This window comes from Miscanthus floridulus, chromosome 8, assembly GCF_019320115.1.
Source record: "Miscanthus floridulus cultivar M001 chromosome 8, ASM1932011v1, whole genome shotgun sequence".
NCBI classification, from domain to species: Eukaryota; Viridiplantae; Streptophyta; class Magnoliopsida; order Poales; family Poaceae; genus Miscanthus; species Miscanthus floridulus.
The window spans coordinates 43,430,281-43,449,382 of record NC_089587.1 but is presented as its reverse complement, the minus strand read 5'-3'; the positions used below and the strand labels follow the sequence as shown (position 1 = coordinate 43,449,382).

The 19,102-nt window shown below is 46.8% G+C and overlaps 2 protein-coding genes and 1 pseudogene across 2 annotated transcripts; 2 read left to right on the top strand and 1 right to left on the bottom strand.

Annotated features, from left to right (window-relative positions):
- Positions 1 to 202: 202 nt before the first annotated feature.
- LOC136471796 (uncharacterized) lies at positions 203 to 1,812 on the top strand. The gene has a single exon (XM_066469546.1). The coding sequence runs from the start codon at positions 647 to 649 to the stop codon at positions 1,646 to 1,648; it is 1,002 nt and encodes a 333-aa protein (XP_066325643.1). The 5' UTR covers positions 203 to 646; the 3' UTR covers positions 1,649 to 1,812.
- Positions 1,813 to 2,641: 829 nt separating this feature from the next.
- Positions 2,642 to 6,549, bottom strand: LOC136471795 (glutamyl-tRNA reductase-binding protein, chloroplastic-like). The gene is made up of 5 exons (XM_066469545.1): positions 6,118 to 6,549; positions 5,484 to 5,564; positions 5,084 to 5,188; positions 3,811 to 3,960; positions 2,642 to 3,122 (listed from the first exon to the last, which is right to left on the bottom strand). Exons 1-5 carry the CDS (start codon positions 6,487 to 6,489, stop codon positions 2,898 to 2,900), a joined length of 933 nt encoding a protein of 310 aa, XP_066325642.1. The 5' UTR covers positions 6,490 to 6,549; the 3' UTR covers positions 2,642 to 2,897.
- Positions 6,550 to 10,664: 4,115 nt separating this feature from the next.
- On the top strand, positions 10,665 to 14,800 carry LOC136468958 (probable cyclic nucleotide-gated ion channel 14; annotated as a pseudogene).
- Positions 14,801 to 19,102: the final 4,302 nt, after the last annotated feature.

Genomic DNA, 19,102 nt, shown 5'->3' with positions numbered 1-19,102 from the left:
AAGAGGGGAGGTAGAAATAAGGCTCTCACCTGCGAGTTGTGTTTTGCTAGCGTGCCTCGTTGGATACCACGGTCCTGTTCAGCTGATGATTTCTGCGGCTAATAAACCGGCTTACGCTGTTCTGTCGTGAGAGAAAATGTTGTACCAGTTCGTTAACATTGGATGGAACTCTTATAAAAAGTAAAAAATAAATGGATGGACCAAGCATTGGTTTTGTACTGTTAAATCTTGCGTCACAGAGTCACAATCAATTGGGAACTAGTGGGATCTACAAGTACTTGGGCGTATATTTTTCTCCGCAGCCGAGAGTTGCATTGCATCACGGAGACGGAGAAGAGAACCATGTGCCCCGCTCGCCGGATCCAGAAGACATCCAATGCTGCCGTCCCATCACCTATGTAAAGAACCTTCGTTCCATGTCGCCTCCAACATGCGTTTATTCCCCGGCTCCCTTCTCCAATCTCCACTCCGCACCCTCCCTCCCAGTCCAATTCCCTGACCCTCGGCCGCCGCTTCCCTTACAAAAGCCTCACCAATCCATCCATTGTCCTGGTCCCTTCCACCACGCGCTAATGACTAGCCGCCAGCCTGCCGGCCTTTCTCCTCGCTCCGATCCCCTCTCTCTTGAGACCGACCAGGACCAGCCATGGCCATGGATCCCCCAGCCGCCGCCACCACCACGAGCCAGCAGCCGCCCTCGCCGCCGGGCTTCTTGACGTTCCTGAAGCACGGCGCCGTCCTTCCGGCAAGGAACGGCTGGCTCTTCGCCCCGCTCCTGGTCCTCACGGCCGCGCTCGCCGCAGCGCTGCTCCTCGGCAACGCCCTGTCCGTGCAGCCGCTGGCGGCGGCCGTGCTGCTGGACGCGGACGCCATCAGCCGCGTGGACCCGGCCACCGCCGCGTACCGGGACCTCGTCCGGGCCCTCCAGTCCGACCTCCGGCGCCTGCTGCTCGCCATCGGAGCCTGCCTCCTCGGCGCCGTGGTGGCCGGGTCCGCCATCAAGATCGCCACCGTCTTCGCCGCCGTCGCCGCCTTCTCCTCCACCGACCGGCGCGCCACCGTGGGGGACACGCTCGGCGCGGCGAAGGGCAACATCTGGGGGCCCATACTGACCGTCGCGTTCGGGTACGTCCTGGAGCTGGCCTGCGCCGCCGCCATCGTGGCCCTGGCCGTGCTCGCGGTGGTCCTCCTCGACTACTCCCTCCTGCTCCTCTTCCTCGACGCGCTGCTGGCGCTCCTCACCGCGCTCTTCCTCGTCTACCTCACCGTGGTCTGCGCCGTGTCCGTGGCCGTGTCCGCGGCGGAGCCCGGGCGGCGCGGCGCCGGCGCGGTGTCCCGCGCGTGGCGCCTCATGCGGGGCCGGGCCGCGCAGGCCGCGGTGTACGTGGTCGCCACGTGCGCGCTCGGCGCCGCGGTCTCCCCCGTGTACACGCTCGCGCTCAGCTGGTGGCCCCGCAGCGCCGCCGCCGGGGTGGCCGCGGGCGTCGCCTACGTGCTGCTGCTCGGCGCCGTGGAGGTGTTCTCGGTCGCCGCTGTCACCGCCTACTACTTCGAGTGCAGGGAGAGCGTGGAGGAAGTGGAGGAGATCATGGCGGGCCATAGGTACATCAAGCTGCCCAATGGGGACGACGAAGCCAACAACATCTGACCAAATCATTTTCTTTTTCTTGAGGATGGAAAATTCTTTCAACGATTGTGTCGGCCAGGCACTGATGTTAGTAGTATTACTGTTTCGGTAATTAATTGTTGATTGAAAAGGTAGAACCAGATTATAGAGTGTGTGAATTGACAAATTACAGATTGCATTTTTCCGGTGCCATTCTGCGTACACAGATTTAATCTACAACATCTTGCAAACTGGAATCTCTGAATAGTGGAACGACTATACCGCAAAATCTTCCATTCCTATGCAGATAGGAGCTAAAATCGGCAGAATAGAGCTTATGCACTCAAAAACATGATGCAGCTAGTGCAATTACCACAAAGCAGATAGAAATTTCATGGCCTAGAAAATTCTATTCTGCTCACGGGTACATCGCTAGTACTCATGGCATGTGCACCTTCAAGCTAATGGCATAGGAGTCAGATGGTTAGAATTTCTCCCACATGAAAACCCATTGACCTCCCTCCAATCATGCCTTGCAAGCTCTTACCCGCATGTTTCTTGCACATGTAGGAAATCACAAGGTAAGAGATCTTCAGCATTATCTAAAATACATACATGACTCTGATCGTACTTAGTAATGCCAACTGGGCACAGTCACATGCCCACACTGGGAAGAGAAGACACATTTTTTTCTGTAGCAATTGCTTATTTTGCTAATTGAACAATTGGTTATATCATGTATTGAATTCACATCATGCAGCATATGCTGCAATGAATAATGGTCACGCACTAAAAAAATCATGGCTAAGTAGTTACATAGAAGTTTTACACTCTATGAATATAACCATATGGTTTTTTTTAATACATGAAAATACCCAGCAGAAGGGCCTTCTATCTACCAACCGAGTGGTCATCAGATGTTTTACCTGCCATGCTGTGGATTCTCCAGGCATTGTGCATGCTAAAACCAAGCTTTACATTAATAGGACACACGGACACGGTCAAATAGCAGTAACCTTACAAGAAAGCATGGTGTTCATGCGGCATCTAATTTGCTTCTCATCTCATGGTCCAGAGTTATTCTTGCTGATCTTACGGTCCAAATTCATTCCTCTTCTCAAATAAATTACTATCACATAATTCATGATGTCAATTGCATCAAATGTATTTGGTACAAAAAATGATCATCATATAAGACAAACAATACATGTTAAGAGGAACCAAAGCTCCGCACTATACTCCTCTTCTGAATAACAAAAAATAATGGACCACAGAAATAGAATTCACACTGCTATCTGACCTTCTTCAAGAACTGTACCTTCTCAAACTCTGGACTGGCATAGCTCTTCTCCACCTCCCAGGCATGATGAGACATCATGTTGAATGATGATTTTACCCCCTTCTCATCAGAGACCTCCCTTAAAAAAGGGATCCGAACAGCAAAGATACCTTCCCCAGAATGAACATGAAAATCGAAACCTAGCCTGTCAACCCATATCATCTTCACATCTGCCACCTGTCACCACAGGACAATATGAACTCCTGAGATGCAAATCTGACTACAGACATGTACTCTGTTTGGAAAAGCAGGGCTGTTCTAGGCATTTTTTTAACTTTGTTCATATTGAACTAAATGCCAAGGATCTAGATCCTGATCCCCTCTATCCAAAACATGCCCTAAAATAAAATTCTCATAGTGCTAAACTGTTTTGAAACCGTCTTTTGGCTGATGTTAAAAGACTGGGGCTTGGCCCTAAAACTCTATAAAAAAAAATAAAATTCTCAGAGAGCATCAGGGATTATTTTGAGCTGTCTATAATAGCCAGAGTCATTCAATCTTCAGATTGAAAAAGTACACACACTTCACATTGGACTAAAAAAGGTGGATTCTACAATACATGAAACAGGCACTTTCATTCATTTTCCTTGGCATCTATTCTAAGGAAGGGGGAAAACCACACCAAATCATCTTCTTTCAACACACTATTGGAATAATTTACTCAAAATGAGTTGTATTTTTTTTTTGTGAAACAAAATGAGTTGTAGTTTGATTATATATAGTTCATAAGTAATACAAAGACCAACAATAATGAACTTCATTGTTTTACCATAAGATATCTATCAAGAAGCAGAGAGATTTCACCGGTTTCGCAATAGGTATCTTGCAAGAAATAAAGCAGTAGGAAAATCAATGAGATCAGTACCTGTAAATCTGATTCGACATATATGCTGTATATCCTATGGACGTCTTCAGCATTTTTGCTGTTAAATTCCTCCACAATGTTTTCAGCAAAATTGCGTAGAGGATCAGGTTCTGCACTGGTGTACTCCGATGGAACTACCCACATGCCGTCCTGAATGGACAGAATAAATCAGCAGGCAGCAGAATGCCAAACAATCCTAAGTGCTACGAGGATGGAAGGTAAAGTGTGGAAGCATTTTATTGCAGCATATTGGAGAGAAAAATAATAAGCGCCGGGCTCTTTGACTTGCATAATCTCAGGGTCAAGAGAACATTTGAGTAATCCATACTACTTATAAAGTTTCAATTTGGCAAATTAGGAAGATCATGACCATCCATTGTTGTCGCACATTCTACAAACCTAAAATATTTATGATTCTAATCCCCTCTTTTAATCTTTTAATATAATAGTGCCAAAGTAATATGCACTTACCATTGGTTAATTACAAGATAGTTATGTTGTCTGGAAAATATTTTCACGAATTGTTGCCCAGATCCCACACAGAGCGGGAGCTCTCTGCACTGGGTACGCCCTTTGTTGTAAATATAAAGGGGCGTACCCAGTGCAGAGAGCTCCCGCTCTGTGCGGGGTCTGGGAAAGGACGGACCTGGTACAAGCGGTTGAGTCTTACCGCCTGATATAAATTGTGACAAATTTGGCCAAAAAAACCCACTGGGTGCTAGGTGGGCCTAGGGCCATCGACCTTCGGGTGGCTAACCAATCAGCAACAATTGAAACTCAGTCCATGGATAACTCAGTGCAATTTCTAACTTCTCATTATGTCCACGAGTATTGGGAAATGAGAGCACATATAACTGTTGTAAATGAAGAAAATTAGGGGGTTTTTTTCTCGAACGATGCAAGAGAGCTGCGTGCCATTTCATTAACAGAGAAAAGTACAAAATGTACAAAGAGTCGAGTCAACAAAACCCAACTCAAAAGGGGCCACCTCCCACACACCCCAAACACAAAACCACTAAAACTCCATGGGCTGGAGCAAAAAAGACACGACCAGAACATGACCAAGGATCCCTAGAGCCTAAGCACCTTGGGGCAGCGTGGTTTAGGGTTTAGGGTGGAAACCAAGTGATTTCATAGTCAAATGATAAACAATCTACTCCAGTAGGAGTACTAGAAGAGCTATAAGAGCTCTGAGTTTCACTTATTTATGATACGAAAAACAAAAAAACAATTTAAAGAGACTAAAAAAATTGAATAAAAGTGTATGTTCTACCTCATTGAAATCTTCCATATGCAAGATCCGATCAACAGATATTAAATACAAAAGATCTTGATCAATCTCTTCCCCAAATTTCTTTTGCCACCTAGTAGAAAGCTTCTGCACAATTTAACAAGGCACAATACAAAGCATTGGTCCAACTATGCTCAAGAACTTTGGTTCAAAAAATAAAAACAAAACTACAGTCAAGCATGGGAAGCAATGGTGGTTCAGAGCCTCAGAATGAGTCAAAGAAAAAATTATTATGAAATGGATGGCAAAGAATAATACATTTTCGTTATTGCATAATAGGACATGTCTAGGGTGGGCTGCGGACACACTGCCATTATAGCCACTGGCTTATTCCCAACAAAATTCATGTCTTTAGCAAAATGCAACACGCTAATAATTTTACCTTCAACACAGATTCATCACTAGGCTTAGTTAAGGCACCAAGCATAGTACATTGTGGTGTCCTAGCCCCACTCTGTCGAAACTGCAGCCACCAAAAGGTAAAAAAGGATGGTAAGCATATATAAAAAGAACCACACTGCTACCAGTGAAGACACTTATTTCATACAAAAAGTAGCATGAGAATTCAAATATTTTTTGGCAAAGTAGTTTCATTATACCACTAATCAACCTTCCTAACGAAACATGATTTGCAAATTCAAACAGTAAATACTAAATAAGTCGCAAAGTTCCATTCTTTGCATGATTTTCTAAACACCCTTATACTATGTAATTTGTCCAACATTAAATATTTACAAATAATGTAACAGTTAAGAACTTAAATCTAATTCCCATATCACATAGTTAGGCAACCTTCTATTGATGTGGATTGCATACTGAAATGCAAGCTATTTCATACAACTCTAGAATCTGTGAGCATTTCGCATCATCAGCTCAACACGGAACGCCGCATCAGAAGATGGAAAGGAAAACGGAATCTTTCCCGGGCTTGACACTACCTTAGCACAGGAATTGTATCTTAGAATAGAACCCCTAAAAACCCAATCTTTATGAGGAGCCGAACAGCGTCCCCTCACCTCGACGTGGAAGCTGGACGGCGCATCGAGCGCTGCGACCCCCGCGGCTGCCAGGCAGAGCGCGGGCGCACCGGCAGCATCAGTGACGAAGCGCGCGCCGACGCCGAGAGGCCAGCCGTCGGGACTCACCACGGAGAGCGTCCCAGACGCGGCAAGCTCCACGACCGTCCGCGCTACCTCCGCCGCCGACGGTCGCACCCGCGCCGCGGACACCGGTGCCGCTGCGGCCGCCGACGCCGCGGCTACCACCACCCGAACCCCGTGTCTCGCCGTCGCAGAGGAAACGGAGCGCAGGGAAGCCGGCTTCTTTGTGAAGAGGGTGGCGGGGGAGGGGAGCCGCGATGAGAGGAGGGAAGGCGAAGACGACGACATGGCCAAAAAAAAAAAATTGGAGGTTCAGATTTGGTGGGGGATTTTGAGGGGTGAGATTGAGTAGATAGGCGTCCAACAGTCTACGGTCAAATGTGATGCATCTTCTTATATCATTTAGGGCTCCTTTGGATTGTAGGTTTTGTGTAGGAATTTTGTAGGAATACTGTTCACAAAGGAATTTTTCTTATCTTTTTATGGTTTGGTTTGCAGGAAACATGAATATTGTTTCATAGGAATTAACTCCTTTGCATGCCAATTCCTAAGCATTCGCCAGTCATACCTCTTGGTAAAATTCCTGTGCATGAAGAATGAGAAACCAAGTGATGTTGCAGCTATATAATGACGATAGATAAAGAAATGTTGTAGCCATGTCCGATCAGCTACTGGAAATAAAACAACTTCATTATGGTTAAAAATCCTTTAGAATTCCTATGACTTTCCCATGACCTATCCAAACGACCATTCCATCAAAATTCCTACCGTTTTTAATCCTCTGTGTTTGCATCTGCAATACTACAATATTCCTACGTTTTTCCTTTCCTGTGTTTCAAAGGAGCCCTTAGTGGCATATTCTCACCATGTTATAATACAAGTGAAACAACGAATGGTCCAAGAAAAGGTCATCTGAAATCTAAAAATTAAAGCAACAGTCTTTCAGGGAACTCTTTGGAAAGATAAGCACCCTCTTTTTCTAATCTAAATATAAAAGTCATGCTCCAGGGCTAGTGTATACTCTGCCAACCAGAAAAGATTATGGAGTTCAATACAAGACCGGAGAAGCTGAAGCCATCAGATCTCCAAGGCTACATAAATAAAAAAAAGTGGGTAACAAATGAAAGAAGTTCTTGTACTAGAGTGCAACTCCTTGGGAGCTGACAGCCAGTTGGAGCCAAAAGTCGCCTGGTGGAGTTATCGCCTTTGGGGGAGGTGTTTCAAGTGGAGAAATGAGTCAATTTTGTGAAGTTGGGTTCTGAGTGGGCCATTTAATTGGTTTTTGAGGTTAGTGTGGTGTTTTCTGGAAAAAAAAAAACTTTTTACCATGTGCTTTTGTGGACTTGTTGGGATGGTGTTATGTACCTAGATGTTGTAAACGGTTTATCTTTGTTAATGCTAAGACCGGGCCTTTGCCCTAGAACTCTAAAAAAATTAAAGCAACACAAACTGTATTAGAATTTATAAAGGTTCACACTAAGGAACAAAAATCTTGTCTAGATAGAAACTATTTCACCCGCTTGCTGCAATGCACATAAGACCGAAAAGATCACACTAAGGAGTTGTTAGGACCATCAATTAGCAAGGTTTGCACTAAGAGAGGGATACTTAAGTCCAAAAAGTAAACCTATCACTAAGCACACTTAACATTCAATTCTGGTTGTCACGAAATAAATTTCCATGGACCAAGAAGCAAAGCAAAAGCTTATGACATCAAAGTAATGCAAACGTAAAACTGACAAAAAAAAACAACCAGGTTTCCCTCCTGCTATCGGGTTGTTGCCCTAACATCCTAATCCATGTTGGAGCTCCGAAGAGTCACAAAGACCCAATTTTCTTCACTTGAGTCACAAAGTCTCAAGTCTCCACCAATGAATACCTATTATCCATTTCGGAACAATGAGTTTCAAATTGAAAGCATTAGTTTAGTTTTGATAATTGAGTGACAACTAGTGGACTAATGCTTTGAGTGATAAGCTAGGTTAGTCAACACCAATGGCGAAGCATGGCACCAAACAAAGAAGGGGCTAGTTCAAGTAGCTTCTGACTTACCCTACATGCGCACTACTTGTCTCTTTTTACTCTAACGCATGGATAATGTCTATAGACAGGAGTAGCCGGTGTTGCAACGCCTAGCAAGGGAGGAAGGTTGGAGCCTAGCTTCGCCTCCACTATGCTCTGCAACTAGTCCACACCAAAAGGTGTTGAGCAAGGTGGAAATCAAGGTGAAGTTGTTGATAACCACAAGTTGGAGATGCTCATCCATGGAGAAGATGGATTGGAGAGCGTAAGCCCAAAGAAAAAGGTATACTTGTAGGTTTTTTGCTTTCGCTGGTCAAGGGAGATAGAGTGCACGGTCGGGTTTACAAGAGATAGTCGTACTATTAAGAGGGAGCTTCAAAGTTAATGTTGTTATCTAGTGCCACTAGATGAGAACTAACCTTGCATATCCGTTAGACCTAGTGACGTGGTGAGGAAGCAAGTGAAATACTTTGAAAAATATTTTTAAAATGCTAACTTAGTGCTAAAATGTTGGCATTCACATAGAACACATTTGGAGTTAGCACACTTGCAAAATTGGTTTAAGAACTGCACTTGGCGAGGCTGTTTTGCACTCACCGAAAAATATCCTGTCATCATCGGAGTTGGTGCACCAGAGGGTTCTTCAGTGCCTAACTATTGGTTGATTTTTAGTGCTGCCACATTAACTTCTAGTGGCCACCGGATGTGACGCACCAGAGCTTAGCTACACTGGAAGTCTGACAATGTGGGAGATTCAATTGGTTCACCAAAGCTCTCTAGTGGGGGGCACCAGAGTGTTACTCCAAAGAGCTTCCGAAGGGTGTCTGGCGGTCACCGGATCTATCTGGTGGCTCGCTGGAGGGTTCAACATCAGTTAACGACTAGTTTTCTAGTTGTTGGGAGTTGATCATTGGAATAGTTTGGTGTAACACTGGAGTTATCCGGTGCTCCCATTTTCAATACTGAAAGTTGCCAACAGCTAATTTTGTGTGGGAGGGGAGGGGTATAAATAGGTGGTGTGCTCAAGCATTTCACCTCTTTTGGACCCCTTGGTTGATACCAACACACATTGAAGCTTGAGATAACCACTCCACTAACTTTGCTTACTTGAGGTCGCAATTGAGTGATGTTGGGAGTGATATAGTGCATTTACATTGAGAGTACGTTTGCATCTAGTCGCACTAGTTGAGCATGTTAGCTATGGAGTTATTGTTACTCTTGGAGGTTACCACCTCATGGACGGTTTGGAGGCTCAGACACCGTCGAGCACCGCTTGGAGATTGTGCGGAGGCTTCGGTGAAGGATCGTGATGAGCTCTTGTGCTCATCCCCATGAGAGATCGTGGAGAGCAACTCTAGTGGATTCGTGGCAGCGGGTGTACCTCGTGATCGAGTTGGCCCATAGGTGAGCACCAACATTGAGGTTAAGCTAGCTTGAGGGCTTGCTAGACATTTTGGAGGAGTGGCGATCTTTGACACGCCACAATAGGGACATAGGTTGTTGGCAAGCAACCGGACCTCAGGAGGAAATCATTGTGTCAACTTGTCTCTTTTGGTTTGTGCCCCACTACACTTGCGTCTTCATTTGTTCATCTTGTGCTTGTGTAGTCACTAGAGTAATTGACTAGTTAAGTAACTTGTTTCGAGTAGTTGCTTGTTTAGTGTTGCTCAAGTAGATGTAGTTGAGTAGTGTTGGCTTGTTGCTTTGGTGCTTCCTTTCTACTAGAATTGTGTAGGAGGCTTGTTTTTTTATAGCATAGACAAGTAGTTGCTATTAGGGTCATATTTGTATCTAACTCTTGTCTGAATTGTTCCTTGAAGAATTTTTATAGGCTATTCACACCCTCTCTAGCTATCCTGTCGGTCTTTACACAAACCCTAGACACCAATTGGAGCCTCCCAACAAGAAACTCCACAGGAAAGATCACCTAGCTAGTCTAAGTGTCAGCACCAAGAGTAACAAGTCTTGAGCAACACCTTGCTGAAAACCAAGTCAAGAATATTGAATGCACAGACACTCTCCCAGTTGGTCTTTCCCCTAACATGGTTAATCCTCCTCAAGAGATAGTGAGTTCCATGAAAAGAAGACTTGAATATAGTGGGCACTGTAGGTAAAGTACGCTTGGGGATAGGGCATTCCTTGTGAACTTCTTGACAATGGCACAATAAGATCCAACCTCCTTGACAAAAGCATTGCTTGAGTTCCAATGAGGGTGGTACTTTCTATGGCTCCTTTGGGTAAGACCCAAGGCCTTGATTGTTCAAATACCTAGAGGGCTTGAAGAGAATCTCCTTGTGTGCTTGTATTCCCCCCGTGCGAACTAGTTCAAAGCTTGAGGTCAACCTTTGCCACTTCATTCTCAAGCTCCTTGACCCTTTCAACAGGTTAGTAAGAGTGGATAAAGAAATTGCATTGCAAGGCAAGTCATATGAGATAGAAGCATGTTTCTTTTCCTTAGGGACCTCAAGTTTTGTCTTGTCAAGAAGATTGTTGAACACAACCTCAAGTTTATTATATTTAGTGCAAGGGGTGTTATGTTTATATTTGATGGCATTGTAAGCAAAGTTGAGCTCTTGATAGGATTGAGTTAGCTCAATATGAAGGCCCTTGGTCTTTGAGTACCCACCCTCTATCTCCTTGCAACACTAAAGTTTCTCAATATACTTTTTGGCTAAGTCGCTGTACTTGGCAAGCAACTCGAAGTATTTACTCTCAAGTTCCTTGTTAGGCACACTTCCATTAGCCCTTGAGTTGAGTTTTTCAAGTAAAGTGGAGTGGTTAAGCTCAAGTGTCTCATGACCTTTTGCTTCTTAATGATGCTAGAGCATTCATTGAGCAAGTTTGTCAGATCATAAAGAGTTAGCACATCATCACTATCACTACCACTACTTACTGACCTTTTATCTTTTGCCATCAGACACATTGGCGGTGGTGATAGTGGTGGAGATCCACCAGTGAAGAGCCGAGCTAGCTATATATTCATCTTCATTGCTTGAGTCACTCACATTGCTTGTCCATTCTTGATGCTCCGCAATGGGGTATTGATCTCCAGTCTTCTTCTTATCGAAGAGGTTCTTGTTGCTCTTCTTTGGCTTCCTCCTTTTCTTCTTCTTCTTCTTTCTCGCCACTTTTCTCCTCCTTTTCCCATTGTCCTTGTCATTTCCCTTCCCCTTGTTGGGATAAGGACAATCGTAAGACATGTGACCATATTGGCCACAATTTTAGCATCTTTCTTTGTCCTTCCGCCTCAACTTGAACTTGTTATTCTTGGAGTCATAGTTGAATCCTTTCTTTGCAAGCCTTAAGAGCAAATGCCAGGTCTTCTTCATCAAGAGAACACACAATTTTCCAACGATCAGATGGGAATATATCAAAATATGCCTCATCGGATGATCCATTGGGTGACAAAATCACCACCGGATCATAGTCAAGTGACTTGGCTAAGTCGACACATAATCGAGACACATTGTCATTGGATGATCCGTCAGGCGTCATTGAGTCACCATACAATGCACACCAGTAATTTTGGCCACTTGGCACAATCGAGGCTAGCTGGCTAGGCCTCACCAGATGGTCCGCTAAGTGTAAATTTAGTTTCCTAAGATGCAACCCAATCTTTTAGCAGAAGTGTAAATTTAGTTTCCTTAAATGCTGCCGAGAACATGCAAAATCTCCCATTTTACATAGGTTTAACACCTACTATATGTATCACTAAAAAACAACTATCATACGAGGGCCAAGGTAGACACGAGGCAAATACAGAGTGGTACTGTATTTGCAGGAAATACATGTATTGGTGTCTTTCACTGACTGGCAACAAAATACATTAGTTCCATATTCAAAAGCATGTACATCTCGTTGGTGTAGCTTCACGAACATGATTCTTCCCGTGAACACATCGAACTCTGCAGGCCCACCATTTGGCCATAGTACTCACTTGCCTGCGGACTCTTGTAGACATGTTCTTCATAGTTCATATATTATTGACACAAGATTTTGCACCGCTTATGTTCCAGTCTCCAAAGTGCATGGCAAGGGTGAGCTTGTCACGGATCATAAAACGATTACATAGAGGTGCATCAGAACAAACTTTTCATCGACCTAGTTGCTGCGTTGCCTTTCTACATGTGTGTGTCCTTCGTTAAAAAAATAAAAAAAAAAACCCTGCACAGCCGCAGTCAGAAGAGTGATATATGTATGACTAATGAGTCCCTAATGCACTTGCCCTCCTATACGCAGATTCTTGTGTGTGCAGTTCTGCCATCTTTGAGCTTCAAACATACCCACGCATCTAAGTTTCTAATAATCTTGGTCCAGTCTGCAGTCAGATTATGTCATAATTGAGCTCATCATAAACATTATCGACACAGCAAGCTTTATCACTAAAAACGGGTGGGATGGAGCTGTCTATAAATTTTCATCTTCTCTGAAATTAGGCCATTAGAAAAAAAACATGAAATACAGAGTGAAGTACAGTAAAAATCATTAATGACCATTGAAAAACAACAAATCATGCCACAAACGGAGCAACAGTGTGCTTTAGCCCCAGGGACCTCACTATTACTTATCAAGCACATGTAAGAAACCATAGAATTGTGCTAAACATGTAGTTTTCTATGCAAAAGAATTGTGCTCCAAGACCTGAGAAACCATAGAATTGGGCCTAACATGTAATTTTCTATGCAAAAGAATAGTGCTTCATGTCCTATAAAAAAGTATTTCATGTTATGCATTCCACCAGGTTGTTCGATCTACTTGCAGTTGATTGGCAGAAGACAGGCTGGGAAACACAATGCTCTGTTGAGGACTGGATGATGAACAAGACACCATGTGATTCGAAGTTTCTTGAGTGCATTCATGCCACATCAAGTGAAAGCAAAAATTCGGCAAAAAGCACAAATGTCTTCACAAAATGCAACACTATCAGTATTAACTATGGCATATTCACTCAAGCAATGAAAATGGAGTTCTGACAACATCATTTCCTGAGAAATATTTCTACTCCCTGTGGTGATGACTCCAGCAGCTAATGTTAGTACATCTCAACACTACATGCATTTTGTAAGTTCCAGTTTGGTACTCTATTAACATGCAACTTACCCTTACAAACATGCTCAAACTAAGAGCTATCATAATTCAAGAAGTGTGAAATACCTTTTTGTTTGTTTGTTGTATGGCAACCCACTGGTGAAAACCTATTTGCCATAGGGCTAACCCTTCTCAGCATTTGTTTGTTTGCTCAATTAATAGGCATGATAGTAAGTTATCTTAACAGAAACAATTAACCATCTTGTTAACAGTACAACTTTAGTAGATTTCCACAGATATACATGAGATCTCTTTCTACAAATACTGAAGATTGGAGAATACAGAAAACATGAATGGAGGATTGGATGACAGATTATGAAATACCTGATGATTTGCAAAATTGCATCTGTTGGCTCTTGGAATACAAGTGCATGGCAACACACTTCTTGAAGAGGACACGATCCTGAGGCAGCTACCTAGCAATCTTTGTCGAGACACAAAACAGTGCCTATGCCTTGATCTTGTACATCACTCAAGTAGTTTTCTGGTTACTGCCAAGTGCCAACATCTTCTAGAATAATGGCATGCTGCTAATATCTTCTAGAATAACATGACATCTACTCTACTACTTGAGATTTCAAGTGAAAGAAGAGAAACATTACTGATGAGCAATAAACAAAAATACTGAATATAGCACAGTCCTCCAATCAATTACAGGCGCTGCTATTTTCTGCAATGGATCATCAACTACTTGACGCTCTTTGTGACCATCAATGGTGAGAGTTGTCTCACTGAGTCACCAGGTCGCGGGTTCGAAGCAGCCTCTCCGCAGATTTTGCGGAGGGAAGGCTTGCCTCAGTTTTTTCCTTCCCCAGACCCCACTCATGTGGGAGCCTCCGGCACTGGGTCTGCCCATTTTATCATCAACGACTTGACGTTCTTTGTGTGCGTATGACATACTTCCTTTGTGCTGAAGGCACCTAATGAGGGAGACCCTGTGAAGGTAGAGAGCAGCACAAAAGATGGTGGCAGGATGGGTTTCTTTAATTCTATCATCTTAAACCCAGATGATATATGTGGCGAGTTGGTCACATGGGCACTACTTCATAGTTTGGGTGACAGCTATCCGTCATCAACAAGGACTATGAAAACAAACACAGAGCTTGAGGCATTCTCCCTACAAGCCGATGACCTGAAGTTTGTGGCCAACACATTCAGGATGATGCATTCCAAGCACCTGAAGCACATATTCTGGTTCTACTCGCACCAGAGGAAAACATGGGCAGCCTGTCTCATCCAGTCCGCATGGAGGCAGTGCAGAAATCAACATAAGATGGCAGAAAGCAGCATGAGTAGTAGGTGGAAGTCATTTTTCTCATTGATTGATAACCATTCCACTGAAGCAAGATGTCAGAATATTGATAGTTCTTCCAACTCTATATTATTGGAAGTAGAATTTCCTGTCTCAAAGATTGCCACAATCTTCACAAAAGCACAGAAAGACGGCACGGAGGAGCCTGATTTCTCCATGGGTTATAGCCCAAATTAGCATAGCACATCATATACAATGATGCACATCATATGGCCAACCAATTCGGGGCTGTATAGCAGCAAGTCGGCTTACAATACTTCCTTCCTTAGAAGCGTTAGGTTCGCACCTTGGAAGCGCATTTGGACAGCTGATCGTCTTGCTAAGCGCGGGCTTCCTCATCCGGCGGCGTGTCTGCTTTATGATCAGGCAGAGGAAAATGTCCAGCACATCCTCATGTCTTGTGTGTTTGCTCGGCAAGCTTGGGCTTTAATTTTGCAGAGTCTGGACCTGCTAGCTTTTGTTAGATAATCTACTGCTACCTTGTGTGAACACAGCAAGGGAAGGTGGCGTCAAAAGGCCCCCTGTTGTGATACTGTAGCCGCTGCAGGTGCAGGCGCCGCACGGCTCACCTGCAGCACTGTAGGCACATGCAGTGACCAGCGTAGAGTTAGCCCTGTATGTTATCTAGTTACTGTTACAGCAGGTGCGCTGTGCTAGGACTAGATAGCTAGAGTTGTATAAATAGACTACCACGGCAACTCAGTAAAGAGAGTTCAGATTTGCCATCTCACAGACATGGCTTCGGCCAACGTTGGTGTCTTGTATTATGTGTGCTTGCTCTATTCTCCCTTCTTCTTCTAGCTCCAGCCATAGTGTGTGGGGACGAACAATGCTTGTCCATGGTCGGCACGGCTAGTGGGTGCTCGACAACACTAGCAGGTGCTCGGCAAGGCTGGTGAGTGGTTCACTCACCTGAGCCGGTGATCCTGTGGGCCAACAAGTGGTATCAGAGTCGTACAAGAGCCGTCGCTAGACTAACCGCTGGCGATGACGGGCGGTTCGGAGATGGACGACAGCAGTGGCACTGCTGTGGCTGTCAGCCACGACCGAAGGTCGTTGTTCACACGATGCGGGAGGTTAGCGGCACCAGTTGGCCGACGCTGACTCGCACCAACTATGGAGAGTGGTCGGTGACCATGAAGGTCAAGCTCAGAGCCCGATGGCTCTGGAATGCTGTTGACAAGGGCACCGACAATGAAGAAGAGGACATGTCAGCGCTGGAAGCTATCCTCGCTGCTGTATCGGCGGAGTACAGGGAGCCGTTGGGGACGAAGAGCTCTGCTAAGGAGACATGGGAGGCTATTGCGGCGATGCGCGTCGGTTCCGACCGCGTAAAGAAGGCGACGACCCAGCTTCTGAAGCAGGAGTACGCCAACCTCAAGTTCAAGGATGGTGAAACGGTGGAGGACTTCTCCCTCCACCTGCAGACGCTCATTAGCAAGCTGAAGAGCCACGGCGTCACCATCGATGAAGAGGAGGCGGTCTCCAAGTACCTCCACTCCGTGCCGGCAAAGTACATCCAGATCGCTCTCTCCATAGAGACGATGCTGGACTTATCCACCCTCACCATTGAGGATGTGACAGGTCGTCTGCGGGCGGTGGATGAGCGTCTGGAGCAGGCGACAGCAACGAAGGACAGCGAGAAACTTCTGCTGATGGAAGAGGAGTGGGCTGCTCGGAGGAACTCCGGGAAGGCAGCCTCCTCTAGCCGTGGTGGCGATGGCAAGCGCCGCGGCAAGGATTCTTCGGAGAAGAAGCAGGTCGACCCCAACGCCTGCCGGTGTTGCGGGAAGATGGGCCATTGGGCATGGGGGTGCCCAAATCGCAAGCAGGAGAAGAAGGCTCAGGCTCACCTGGTGCAAGCCGATGATGAGGATGGGGCCACTATCCTGATGGCGACGTTCTATGCACTGCACGACGTCGAGGCCGAGGAGAGGGAAGAGGCGACGACAGTGGAAGGACCTAGGAAGGCCCTAAAAACCGTCAACCTCGATGAACCACGTGCCCAAGTCCACCTCGGACGTGTGGGCGCCAACTAGGAGCAGCGATGGTATCTAGACTCTGGTGCCAGTAACCACATGACGGGCTCCAAGGCATCATTCTCCGAGCTCGACGGTGATGTTACCGGTACGGTGAAGTTTGGTGACGGCTCAAGGGTGGCTATCCAAGGGCGCGACACCATTATCTTCAGATGCCAGAACGGGGAGCACCACGCGCTAATGGATGTATATTACATCTCACAGCTGCGTTCGAGCATCATCAGCATTGGTCAGCTGGATGAGCGCGGTAGCGAGGTACTGATCAAGGACGGAGTCCTTAGGATCAGGGACCGAGAGCAGCGACTTCTTGCTAAGGTGAAGAGGTCCCTGAACCGGTTGTACCTGCTCGACCTGAAGCTAGAGCAGCCGGTGTGCCTGGCGGCAAGGCACTCCGAGGAACCATGGATGTGGCATGCCCGGTTCGAACATCTCAGCTTCGACGCTCTTGGTCGGCTGGAGAAGATGGTCTGAGGGCTACCCCACATCAAGCACAGAGGCGAGCTGTATGACAGCTGCCTGGCCGGGAAGCAGAGGAGGCTACCTTTCCCAAAGGCGGCCAAGTATCGCGCGAAGGAAGCTCTTGAGCTCGTCCACGGCGACCTCTGTGGGCCGATCACGCCCGCTACAAAACGGTGGTCGACGGTACTTCCTCCTACTTGTGGATGATTGCAGTCGCTACATGTGGCTACAACTCCTGACGAGCAAGGACGAAGCGGCGGCGGCGATCAAGAAGTTCAAGACACGCATGGAGGCTGATAGCGGCAAGAAGCTCCTGTGCTGAGGACTAATTGCGGTGGCGAATTCACTTCAGTGGAGTTCGCTGTGTATTGCGTGGATCAGGGTGTGGGGCAACACCACACCGCGCCATACTCGCCACAACAGAATGGCGTGGTGGAGCGACGGAACCAGATGATGGTCGGCATGGCCCGATCCATGATGAAGGCCAAAGGCATGCCGGCAAGGTTCTAGGGTAAGGCAGTGACCACGACGGTGTTCATCCTCAACTGCGCTCTGACCAAGGCCCTGACGGGCAAGACGCCATTCGAAGCTTGGTATGGGCGCAAGCCGAGCGTGTCCTTCCTTCAGACATTCGGCTGCATCGGCCACGTCAGGAAGACAAAGCCGAACTTCACCAAGCTGGAGGATAGGAGCACACCCATGGTGTTCCTAGGCTACGCGGAGGGTACCAAGGCATACCGGCTCTATGACCCACGCGGAGACAAGGTGCTTGTCTTGGGCGACGTTGTGTTCGACGAGGAGGCGGCTTGGGACTAGAGCAGTCCGAGCACGGGGAAGCTGGCGGCTTCACCAGCACCTTCGTCGTCGAGCATTTGGTCATCCACGGTGGTGGAGACGCTGGGGGAAGAGGTGTCGAGCACTCTAGGAGGAGTGTTGAGCACTCCGGCGGTAGAGCTGAACACTCCTAGGATAGTGCTGAGAACTTCAGGAGGGATGCCGAGCACTCAGGGAAGAGTGCCGAGCACTCCTGGAGGGATGCCAAGCACGCCAGGAGTGGTGCCGGGAGGTTCTGTAGTGGTGGTGACCACTCCTGGATAGGTGCCGAGCACTCCCGTGGTGGAGCCAAGACGCCTTGCAGTGGTGTCGACCACTCTAAGACTGAGGCTGGGCACTCCTACAGTATGGCTGAACACTGCAGGAATTATGATGAGCTGTCCAGAAGAAGTGTCGAGCACTCCAGGTGTTGTGCTGAGCACTCTGACGGAAAAGGGAACTCCATCGACGTCGATCGAGTTCGCCTCACCTCCAAGTAACATCACTGAGTTCATGGACGCCTACCATGAAGGTGAGGAGGTGTGATTTCACAGGCTGGACAACATCGTTGGCGACATAGGTCCCTCAGGTTTGGCGGCCAGGCTGCTCAACGATGCAGAGCTACTACTCGTCAGTGCAGAGGAACCACCCACGTTCGCGCTAGCCGAGCGTGATGGAAACTGGCGACGGGCGATGCTGGAGGAGATGAAGGCGATTGAAGAAAACGAGACTTGTCAGCTCATTGATCCACCTCCAGGATGCCATCTGATCAGCCTAAAGTGGGTGTACAAGGTAAAGTGAGACAAGCTCGGTGCCATTGTCAAACACAAGGCGCGCCTCGTTGCTCGAGGCTTTGTTCAGCGCGAGGGCATAGACTTAGAGGAGGTCTTTGCGCTAGTAGCACGCATGGAGTCAGTCCATTTGCTACTTACTTTGGCAGTAGCAAAGGACTAGCGCATCCATCACTTGGACGTTAAATCGGCCTTCCTCATGGCGAACTGGCAGAGACAGTCTTTGTCAGGCAACCTCCAGGTTTCGCCGTCAAGGAAAAGGAGCATAGGGTGCTCTGCCTGCGCAAGGCACTCTACGAGCTACGGCAGGCCCCTCGAGCATGGAACGCCAAGCTTGACGCCACGCTGGGCGAGCTTGGGTTTCAACGGTGCGCAAC

Bases quoted from the DNA above. Each gene is read 5' to 3' on its own strand.
- LOC136471795 (XM_066469545.1), bottom strand. From the start codon at position 6,489: ATGTCGTCGTCTTCGCCTTCCCTCCTCTCATCGCGGCTCCCCTCCCCC. The intron at 5,189-5,483 runs GTAAAATTATTA...TAAATTGTGCAG, and splicing joins GTGATGAATCTGTGTTGAAG to AAGCTTTCTACTAGGTGGCA. The intron at 3,123-3,810 runs GTACTGATCTCA...CTGTGGTGACAG, and splicing joins ATGTCGAATCAGATTTACAG to GTGGCAGATGTGAAGATGAT.
- LOC136471796 (XM_066469546.1), top strand. From the start codon at position 647: ATGGCCATGGATCCCCCAGCCGCCGCCACCACCACGAGCCAGCAGCCG.